General features: G+C 38.4%; 1 protein-coding gene across 2 annotated transcripts in view; it reads right to left on the reverse strand.

The window, feature by feature from the left end:
- Window positions 1-345: 345 nt before the first annotated feature.
- LOC128836295 (neuroendocrine protein 7B2-like) overlaps window positions 346-12083 on the reverse strand; it is a 75727-nt gene continuing 63989 nt past the window's right edge. For both annotated transcript variants that reach the window (XM_054026430.1, XM_054026429.1), the window contains exons 5-6: window positions 6615-6668; window positions 346-944 (exon numbers count right to left, since the gene is read on the reverse strand). In XM_054026430.1, coding sequence (XP_053882405.1) covers window positions 849-944; window positions 6615-6668 — 150 coding nt within the window. In that variant the 3' untranslated portion in view covers window positions 346-848. The remainder of the gene's footprint in view (window positions 945-6614; window positions 6669-12083) is intronic.

Genomic DNA, 12083 nt, shown 5'->3' on the forward strand with positions numbered 1-12083 from the left:
ATCTGACCTGAGATCTTTGTTATCATACACAAATGTTATTTTCCTCAGTCATGGCATTCCATAGGAGTATGAATTGGGCCGCTTTTTAAATGTACAAATGCAGTAGCCACTCAGGAAAAAAAAAAAAAACATTGGATTTCGTAGTCTGCAAACTAGAGAAGTACCAGCAGGTAACCAAGGTGAGTGTGAGTATCTGGGAAGGATGAGATAGTGAAATGATAAAAACGGATCAGGAAAATTACTTTAGTATGTAGATTCAAACCACACTTTTCTAGTTAGCACAGCAATAACCAAGGCAGATTATCCTCCAAATACTGTGGAAAATGTCACTCTGTAAACACTGTAGATTGCTTGAATATTTATTAAAATAGACCAAAAGCTGAAAGTATCTGGGTAAAACAACATTTATCATTACTTTAGTTTGTTAAATCACAGTATCTGTGAACAAAAAAAATAAAACTATAATTTTCATGTGTCAAACATGGGAAAATATAAGAATAAACACTGGAATTAAACTGGGCAATTTTTTATATCATCTTCTGTTTTACAAGCTGCTGGTTATGCTATTTAACTCACATTAGTTACTAAAATGACTAATATTTTTTAAACTCACTCCATGATGAAAACAAAAACAACTAAAAGGTCCTATTACCATAATTTAACAGAAAGCAGAATCATATTTTCATTATCCAGGAGAACAATGTTATAAATACATCTGTTTTTCATCCACAATTATATAAATAATAAACATGCTGCCATTGCAAGGATTTTAATAGCTGATTATATGTAAGCAATATTATGATCTACGGGAGGGTGGCATGAGTTTTCATCATTCATTTTTATTGTGCTTATTCAGTGCCCTTGTCTTCATCTGAAAAATGAGGAACAGACTTCTTTGCTACAACGTTATCCAGTCTCTGTCCTTGCAGATATGGGTTCACACTCTGAAAAAAAAAAATTTTTTTTTAATTAAAAAGATACTGATTAGGAATGAGAAAACATATCCCTAGGGTAACTAGCAATAATGGACATATAAAACAATTTTTACTGCTCTGAGTGTCAAATGTAAACTGATAGGTTGTCTTCCCAATGATCTGTCAGTCAAGCAGACATGCCAATATCATTACTCTTGGAATGTTTGTGCCCTCCATGTGATTACTCTAGTTTATTTGTCACTGCTCTAGTGATTCCAGTCCAGCATAGCCTAGTTCCACTATATGGAAAATAAGAACCCTAAGCTTCTACCAGACCAGACCAGATCAGTAATATATTATATGTGTTTTATCCGAACAGGAAAATAAATCAAATAAACTCAACGGATTATTCACATGCATACAGTGTTTATGTGATTAGGGTCTTAATTTGTAATGTTTAGTAAAAGTAGGATATAATATAGTTCCATCATGCAGCTTTACAAATCTTTGAGGGGAATGTTCATACAAAGTTTATTTAAAAAGAATTGATTAAAACTCATACTCTGGTTGTTAATTTTTCTTCTCAGTGCATGAAGAACAAATAGCTCCCAGGGAAAGATTTTAATATTTATAAATCAATTTTTCCCTAAATAAGCTTTAATGCAAAAAATAATCTATTCCACTAAAAGTAATAAAGGCCTTGTACCTATTCTGCAATCCTTCAAGGTGTAGAAATAAATGAGAGGATTGACTAGAAACTTTAGTATCATCTAAATAAAATGCTAATGTCTTGATTCTCTTCTCGTCAGTGGAAAAGGGGGAGTGAGAGGGCACTGGAACTATTATCCCCATTTTATAGATGGGAAATTGAGGCATAGAAAGGCTAAGTAACTTGCCCAAGGTCACATAGGAAGGCTGTAGCAGAGTAGAAAATTGAATCCTTGTCTGCCAAATTCCAGGCTAGTGACCTAGCCACTGAGCCACCCTTCCTCTCATATGAGGATGATAAGCATTACATTCCCTGTTAAGTCAGGCAGCATGCAAACAGAGAACATCTTTCTTTCTTTTTGATGTGCACATTTCACTAATCTTATCTTGAAGTGCAGTTCTACTATGTAAAACTACGCCACGTATCTGCTCCCAGAGGCACATCTGCTTACTTTACTGACTTACAATCCGTTGATGGTTTTTCTCCCTGTTAGCACTGCAAAACCAACACAAGTTTAGGAGAGGGAGGTGGATATTCTTCTAGTGGATAGGGAGGAGAATATTCTAGTAATCATCAGAATTTATTATTAAATTCTGATTGCAGAATGTTTATTGTTGGTGATGTGTGAATCAGAAAGAACTCAACTTGACTTCCGACTTCCTGGTTGAGATTGCAGGGTAGGAAGTTAGAAATTTTTTTTTACTTTCTGCTTCAATTATTCCAAATAAAAACTACTCATTTTCTAATAAATATGGAACCCCTGATGCTGTATTTTACAAGGTCACTTTTCAGTGTGGAAATACACTTTAAATTTCAAAGTCCCATTTTCTTCTTACAGAGAAATGCAGCAGCAACAAAGTTGAATGATAAATACCTTTTCTGAGACAGAGGAAGGGACAGGAGCAGTGAGAGAAGTCAGGGGTTACCGATATGGAGGGTGCAAAAATTCTGCGTGATCACTGGACTGTGTGTTAAGTCATCAGGAGAAGAACCCATTCAGTTGTGTTTGTGACACAGCTGGATGCAGAATAATGTTCCTTATTCTCCTCTCACAACCGGGGTTAAATCAGTAGTAACTTCACTGAAATTAATGGAACTACACCAATTATAGGGACAAAATCTGCTGTGATTTACACCCTTACGGCATGTTGACGCAGGCATCTGGAGAAATTGGAGAAATGGGCTGAGGTAAACAGGATGAAGTTTAACAAAGACAAATGCAAAGTGCTCCACTTAGGAAGGAAAAATCAATTTCACACATACAGAATGGGAAAAGACTGTCTAGGAAGGAGTACGGCAGAAAGGGATCTAGGGGTTATAGTGGACCACAAGCTAAATATGAGTCAACAGTGTGATGCTGTTGCAAAAAAAGCAAACATGATTCTGGGATGCATTAACAGGTGTGTTGTGAGCAAGACACGAGAAGTAATTCTTCCGCTCTACTCTGCTCTGGTTAGGCCTCAGCTGGAGTATTGTGTCCAGTTCTGGGCACCGCATTTTAAAAAAGATGTGGAGAAATTGGAAAGGGTCCAAAGAAGAGCAACAAGAATGATTAAAGGTCTTGAGAACATGACCTATGAAGGAAGGCTGAAAGAACTGGGTTTGTTTAGTTTGGAAAAGAGAAGACTGAGAGGGGACATGATAGCAGTTTTCAGGTATCTAAAAGGGTGTCATAAGGAGGAGGGAGAGAACTTGTTCACCTTAGCCTCTAAGGATAGAACCAGAAACAATGGGTTTAAACTGCAGCAAGGGAGGTCTAGGTTGGACATTAGGAAAAAGTTCCTAACTGTCAGGGTGGTTAAACACTGGAACAAATTGCCTAGGGAGGTTGTGGAATCTCCGTCTCTGGAGATATTTAAGAGTAGGTTAGATAAATGTCTATCAGGGATGGTCTAGACAGTATTTGGTCCTGCCATGCGGGCAGGGGACTGGACTCGATGACCTCTCGAGGTCCCTTCCAGTCCTAGAATCTATGAATCTATGAATCTGAGGGCAGAATTCTTTTCTATAGGGATCTAGCATTGGCAGTGGATTTTACACATACCTGTCAGTTTGAAGGAGAAATTATCCATGTTATTCAAAATCATTTCCTATGCAAAATAAAACCTATTTAAAAAGCCAGTTAATATAATTCTTAGATTTTACGTGAAAGCTTTTCACTTGAATACATCTTCTGAATGCAATGCAACTGGCTGTGATAGAATAATAAAATTTAGGCTTAGTGGACTTTTATGGAACCAGGCACTGTAGTTTATCACAGCAATGCCCTGACTTGAAGTAAAAAGAAGAACAGGAGTACTTGTGGCACCTTAGAGACTAACAAATTTATTAGAGCATAAGCTTTCGTGGACTACAGCCCACTTCTTCGGATGCATATAGAATGGAACATATAATGAGGAGATATATATACACACATACAGAGAGCATAAACAGGTGGGAGTTGTCTTACCAACTCTGAGAGGCCAATTAATTAAGAGAAAAAAAACTTTTGAAGTGATAATCAAGCTAGCCGAGTACAGACAGTGTGATAAGAAGTGTGAGAGTACTTACAAGGGGAGATAGAGTCAACGTTTGTAATGGCTCAGCCATTCCCAGTCCTTATTCAAACCGGAGTTGATTGTGTCTAGTTTGCATATCAATTCTAGCTCTGCAGTCTCTCTTTGGAGTCTGTTTTTGAAGTTTTTCTGTTGTAATATAGCCACCCGCAGGTCTGTCACTGAATGACCAGACAGGTTAAAGTGTTCTCCCACTGGTTTTTGAGTATTTTGATTCCTGATGTCAGATTTGTGTCCATTAATTCTTTTGCGTAGAGACTGTCCGGTTTGGCCAATGTACATGGCAGAGGGGCATTGCTGGCACATGATGGCATATATCACATTGGTAGATGTGCAGGTGAACGAGCCCCTGATGGTATGGCTGATGTGATTAGGTCCTATGATGATGTCACTTGAATAGATATGTGGACAGAGTTGGCATCGGGGTTTATCCTGGACGCCCCATCATCTCAGGCATTGGCACCCTAACATCAGGCTTGTCTGGTTATGTAGACTCTGTCCTAAGACCCTACGCTACCAGCACTCCCAGCTATCTTCGAGACACCACTGACTTCCTGAGGAAACTACAATCCATCGGTGATCTTCCAGAAAACACCATCCTGGCCACTATGGACGTAGAAGCCCTCTACACCAATATTCCACACAAAGATGGACTACAAGCTATCAGGAACAGTATCCCTGATAATGTCACAGCTAACCTGGTGGCTGAACTTTGTGATTTTGTCCTCACCCACAACTATTTCACATTTGGGGACAATATATACCTTCAAGTCAGCGGCACTGCTATGGGTACCCGCATGGCCCCACAATATGCCAACATTTTTATGGCTGACTTAGAACAACGCTTCCTTAGCTCTCATCCCCTAACGCCCCTACTCTACTTGCGCTACATTGATGACATCTTCATCATCTGGACCCATGGAAAAGAAGCCCTTGAGGAATTTCACCATGATTTCAATAATTTCCATCCCACCATCAACCTCAGCCTAGATCAATCCACACAAGCGGTCCATTTCCTGGACACTACTGTGCTAATAAGCGATGGTCACATCAATACCACCCTATACCGGAAACCTACTGACCGCTACACTTACCTACATGCCTCCAGCTTCCATCCAGGACACACCACACAATCCATTGTCTACAGCCAAGCTCTAAGATATAACCGCATTTGCTCCAATCCCTCGGATAGAGACAAGCACCTACAAGATCTCTATCAAGCGTTCTTAAAACTACAATACCCACCTGCTGAAGTGAAAAAACAGATTGACAGAGCCAGACGAGTACCCAGAAGTCACCTCCTACAAGACAGGCCCAACAAAGAAAATAACAGAACACCACTAGCTGTCACCTTCAGCCCCCAACTAAAACCTCTCCAGCGCATCATCAGAGATCTACAACCTATCCTGAAAGATGATCCTTTACTCTCACAGATCTTGGGAGACAGACCTGTCCTCGCTTACAGACAACCCCCCAACCTAAAGCAAATACTCACCAGCAACCACACATCACTGAACAAAACCACTAACCCAGGAACCTATCCTTGTAACAAACCCCGATGCCAACTCTGTCCACATATCTATTCAAGTGACATCATCATAGGACCTAATCACATCAGCCATACCATCAGGGGCTCGTTCACCTGCACATCTACCAATGTGATATATGCCATCATGTGCCAGCAATGCCCCTCTGCCATGTACATTGGCCAAACCGGACAGTCTCTACGCAAAAGAATTAATGGACACAAATCTGACATCAGGAATCAAAATACTCAAAAACCAGTGGGAGAACACTTTAACCTGTCTGGTCATTCAGTGACAGACCTGCGGGTGGCTATATTACAACAGAAAAACTTCAAAAACAGACTCCAAAGAGAGACTGCAGAGCTAGAATTGATATGCAAACTAGACACAATCAACTCCGGTTTGAATAAGGACTGGGAATGGCTGAGCCATTACAAACGTTGACTCTATCTCCCCTTGTAAGTACTCTCACACTTCTTATCACACTGTCTGTACTCGGCTAGCTTGATTATCACTTCAAAAGTTTTTTTTCTCTTAATTAATTGGCCTCTCAGAGTTGGTAAGACAACTCCCACCTGTTTATGCTCTCTGTATGTGTGTATATATATCTCCTCATTATATGTTCCATTCTATATGCATCCAAAGAAGTGGGCTGTAGTCCACGAAAGCTTATGCTCTAATAAATTTGTTAGTCTCTAAGGTGCCACAAGTACTCCTGTTCTTCTTTTTGCGGATACAGACTAACACGGCTGTTACTCTGAAACTGACTTGAAGTAGTATTCTAAGTTATAATACAGATGTATTAGTCCAATTCTTCATTTCAGCAATACGATTTTACCTTTTTAATCTTCATCAGCTCTACACAGAAACAAGATATTAAAATGAAAACAAGTTGCATTCTGACAATTACCCTTTTTCTTCTTTTTGGTCCACTCTTTAGCTTCTCAAAGAGTAAATTCTTATTCTACAAAAAATATAAATATGGATCAAATTTGGTTAACTCGTCTTTTAAAGCAAGACTATATTATTTAAATATTAGCATATGAACATTTCAGAAACTAGTTAGATCAGAATGTCATGTTATTGGAAAGATAAACCACAAGGAAACATTTGGATTACTGCAGCTATTAATGGCTACATTTTGCTATTCTTCAGGGATAGTCAGTGTCATCAACAATTATAAACACAGGCATATTAGATAGTCTGAGATGTTATACTGAACTGTAATTTTTGTGTGTGTACAGGGCCTCAGTGAGCAGGGAAATTATTAATTAAAAAATACAAGGAAGCTGGGATACCAGTCTGTTGTAGCTCTCTTCCTTTTTTTTGAAATGGTAATTGTACCTGTTCAATATTTTTCTTTATATATGCTTTCCAAATTCCTTTTAAAAAATCGTTATCTTAGTCACTCATACTGTTTCTGTGAGTATTTTATTCCACATATTTACTATTCTCTATGCAAAGAAGTGCTGCTGAAATTCTTTCAGTGCCCAATCCTTCCTTTGTTTAAATAGTGCCCCCCAATAAAGTTTCTAAAAACCATTTGGTCTATAACATTTTTAATAGAGTGAACCTTTTAAAATCTGCCAAAAAATGTCTTGGCAGAAAGGAAAGTTATGATGAGGAAAAAAATATGACTTTGTGACCACAGTTTTTATAAGTGTTTCCACATATTGCTATATTTCATACAAGTAGTGAACTCAAATAAGGTCTGGAATATCAGACACATGCTCAACAGATTTTGTTTCAATTCTGATTATACTTTAGAAAAAAGAAGGAAAAAAAAAGAAGCAACCTGAATATGCAGTGAGAGAAGAACTACATTTTTAAAGGCAAACACTATATAAACAATGCCATTAATTCTGTTATAAACAACTGACCTAACATTGATCATATAAATAGAAGATGAGAGATAAATTCATAAAACATTTCTACCCTCTGTGCAGCCTTGATATGAGAAAAACAAACATTTTAGCAAGCTACAATGACATCTGCCAAAACTGTCTGTTTTGTACATTTCATGTTCATTAAACCCAAATTCACAAGGCATATCTCTTGCCCAACCTCAACTATTTCATCTGGGGTGTGCCAGAAAGGCAAAGGAACAGAGAGGAAATTGGCCAAAGAGAGACATTCTTGGCTACAATCATTTATGCAAACTCACTTGGGGAAAACTTCAATTTAACATTTTAAAAAAGGCAGATGTGTAAATTATTCCCTGTAGGAATCAGCACATCATTTGCAGTTTATCTTCATACACTGCTTGACCTTATACTTTTCATTAATGGGGGGAAGGGGGGAGTTTCTGTCATAGAAAAAAGTGCATGGCTACTAAAGCTAAAACTCGTATCAGGCAGGAAAATTCCTCACAATTGAACTGTTCCTGCTCAACAAGATCATATTTTGTTTAGTCTGTTTGGAAATGATTTAAGACCATAACTTCCATTTAAGTATAATATGTAGCACAGAGCCGATAGGGTTATGGAGCATGATCTAAGATTGGGTTCATGTAGTAACAGCAAATCTGAAAATATGTGCCTGTGAAGGGGCGTATGTGTTTGGGCCTCAGAGCAGCATACAGCTCATACAACCTGGTGGGTGGATGATTTCCTTCCCCTTCTCCCTGTGCATTTCCCTAGCATCCAGCCCAGTTATTCAGTCTGGGCATTAAGGTCTGAATTTGGGCCTAAGTACTCAATTATGATGTTTGTAACCAACCTGGCTAATGCCATAGATTGGTGCATGGGGGGTGGAATCTCTCCTTAGATCTCATTGGTGATAATTTCAAGCAAATGGGGTTGCCCACCTCCATGCTTTGGATTTACATGACCATTTATCAGAATTTACTTAAAGGAAAAATGCAATAGCAATGCAGTACACTTACTACCTTGAGGAATACTTTTTATCATTCAATTCAGAATCTCCAGGTCACATAGTCTTCATGTCTGAAGTTTTATGTACAGTACCAAATAAAAATATACCACATTGAATTGAATAATGTGTTGTTATTGTCCAGCATTAAAAAGGGTCAACAACCCTTGATGTAACCCTTCCTAATAATCATTATTGCTGCCCCAATGTTTAGAAATGTGCTTGGGCAAAAATGTGTCCACATAATTGGTGCTCCTGATTATTACAATTGCTGTAAGTCAGTTATTTGATAAACAGGCAGGTAGCATGCACAATTACCATAGAAATGCACATATAACTGTGTACATACATTTCTAAAAATCTATTTTAAAACATCCAAATGCCTTCAAAATCAGGCTGAAAAATGATCAAACTCCTTGTTCTTGAGATGGACAATCCACTGATGAAAAGCCAAATGGCAGGGAGTACTGCAATCACACCATCCCTATGTTTTGCTCAATGGTTCTATTCTTGTGAGCAAGCAGTGTCAAAATTGATGAGAATCCCTCCTTCTAACTCAGTTGTGAATTACACCTCTTTTGTAACATTTCATGCCACCTGCCCTTGTTGAACAGCAATTGCTTTCAGCTATACTAGCCTGACAGGGCTACCATAAAAATATGAACAGCTATCCTTCGCCCATTCACTAAAAGATCCTCACCCTCACTTGCTTACATAGAACCATCCCTGATGAGTGGGAGAGACATCTTTCTGGGAGACAAAGGTGTAACGCAACAGACCCTGGTTGTCGGCGGGCAGAATTGAACTGAGGACCTCTGGAACTTAGTGCATGAGCCTCTACCACATGAAGTGAAAGCCAACTGGCTGTTAGCTAGGGCTGTAGAGCAGACTCATTTAACTCTCTCTCTAAGTGGTCTTGGTGCCACTAGATGGGACAGAACACCACACCCAGGAGGTGTGTGGGTTACAAAGTCACCACCCAAGGTCAAGTTTTAAAAGCAAAAAAATGATCTTTCTGAGATGTCCAAAAATTACACCTTTGCTCATTTCAACACTTGGAGACTCCAGCTCCAACAGGATGAGATTAAGCTATCATATTATACTGTTCTGCTTCCCACCATCTTTCGATATTAAGTAAACATAATAAAAGTCAGTACAAACAGAAATCTATAAAGTGCTAGCTACAGGCTTTCAACAAGATCTAAGGATCAGGGATGGCAATTTCTTTCATATTGAGGTCTCTGTCTTCTGGTGCACTTACATTCCTGCTCTCCATTTTTTTATTTTTTTTTTAAACTGGCTCTGGTCCACCCACTCTAACTGATAAACTAAACCAGCCCTGTTTCTAGCCTCAAGATGAGGTGGAAATTCATGTTATTTAGTACAAACAAATGTTATTAAAAATGTCATTGTCTTTTAATTCTCCATATGTATCATTATGAGTCAGATTGCCTGACTGAACTCTACTGCCTCTTCTTTTTCCTTGCCTCCTACAGTATGAGCATGTTTAAAACTTCTGGTGTCAGCCAGTCTAAGAAATATTCCAATGTGAAAGACTAAATCGTCTCAGTGGAAATTTTTCTGGTAGCCAGCAACAGCTAATGCACCTCTCTAGATCGATGCCACCAGTTTAAGAGATAAGCTATAGGGTAGAGAAAAGCCGAATCCAGACGGAAAATACTTCCCTATTGCAAAAGAAGGTCTGACCAGAAGAAAAAGGAAAAAAAGAAAACATTCTCTGGCCAGAAGCTAGGAGATTGGAGAACCAGTAGTTACATGCAGGAGCCACCAGACTCATGTCATCTCAGTTGTCTCACCAGCCTCAGGTCTATGGCTGGAAAGGAAAAAGAAAGCATTTTCTCCATGGCAAGAAAAATTAATTCATCATACTTTTAGGAGCCCTTCCCCTCTGAAGCATAAAGATCACTATTTATAAGAGTTGGAAGTGAACAAACCAACCTATGGATGTTTCCATTTCAGACAAAAAAATATGAATTGACACAGATGCTTATACATGAACAGATAAGTTTATCATTGTTTACATATTAGTATTCCCATTAAATAACTGAACTATATAGATTTGGCACAAACATGGACTTGTGGACTCTGCCATATGAGGTTATTTCTACCATTATTTAACTTTTATAAATTATGTTTTCAGACTTGAAGTAACAGTCTCTCCCTCACACACACACACACACACACACACACACGAGTGATATACAACTACACAAGCACTCAAGTAAGTTATTTTATTGTTTAAAATCTATTTCTTCCCTCTCTTTCATACACAAATCAACATTATTTAACCTGCAACTATCATTTGGCTTTGATTATTAATATTAACACATGCTGTCTGTCTGCTCTGGGAGCTGACAAACGGAGCATAAACAGTGTAGTTCACTGACCCAGTGGTGCCAAGATCAAAAAAGGGGCTTGGGTTAGGCAGTGGTCCCTGCCCTAACGTGCCCTTAACAGTGGGCCAGGTTTTGTGCTGATATAGAGGATACCCTGACTCTATGGGTATTGGGGTGCAGTGATTCTTAGTTACAGGAATCTGCAACCTCCTGTAACATAGATCATTTGGGGAAATCTGGTTTAGAATAATACAATATTTTACCCCTTATGTCTATACCGTCCTTGGCCCCTCTACTGAGACTGCCAACACATGTGTCAACTAAAGGCAGCTATGGTAATATTGGGGGGAGTCAAAGGATGTGGGTGTACACAGTTGTGTACCGGACAACTCACAGGCTATGAACAGCTAGTTTTGGTCACTCACTTCATATCTAAGCCAGATTCCAAACAATGACCTAAAACCAAACGGCCTGTACCACTTCATCACATGGCTCTTATTTTTAAAATCTGTTAGATAATTTTTAGACTGCCCTTCAGCTATAATTCTCCCAGAGTAAAATCCACTTACAACAGCAGCATTCGCTGCATTTCTTTATCATTTTAATATATAGCAATGTATGATGAGGAAGCAACTGGGGCAACTATCCTGGATCTCAACAGAACATTTGACCATGGATATTAGCAGCTGTTTCATCTCTAATTAAAAAGATCTGGACTTGGCTTTGCTGCTGCCTCATATAATTTTGGTTGGGGAGCAAACAATTTGTTTTAATCCATATGTGGGAAGTTTCTTCCTGAACTAGTAGTAACTGATGGAAAACTAAAAAAATAACCCAACAAAGCTCAAGATAAGATATCTTACAATATTAACTAATGATTTCCCACAATTTGTTAAGCGTATATCATTAATGACAACCTAGTATGATGTACCCTGGTTCTGACATATTGTTATAGTCCAAAAACTTGCAGACATGTTTTTATAGTCTTCAAAGTGGCATTATGAAAATAAATTACTTATGAATAATAAGAAAACTAACAATGTTATCTGGCATAAATAGTAAACTGAGTTCACCATCTGGTGTTTTTAATATTACAACCTTTGATGCTAATTATTTAGACTTCAATAAGAGTTTCCAATATTTGGATTTTT

The sequence above is a fragment of the Malaclemys terrapin genome, chromosome 4 (genome assembly GCF_027887155.1).
Source record: "Malaclemys terrapin pileata isolate rMalTer1 chromosome 4, rMalTer1.hap1, whole genome shotgun sequence".
NCBI classification, from domain to species: domain Eukaryota; kingdom Metazoa; phylum Chordata; order Testudines; family Emydidae; genus Malaclemys; species Malaclemys terrapin.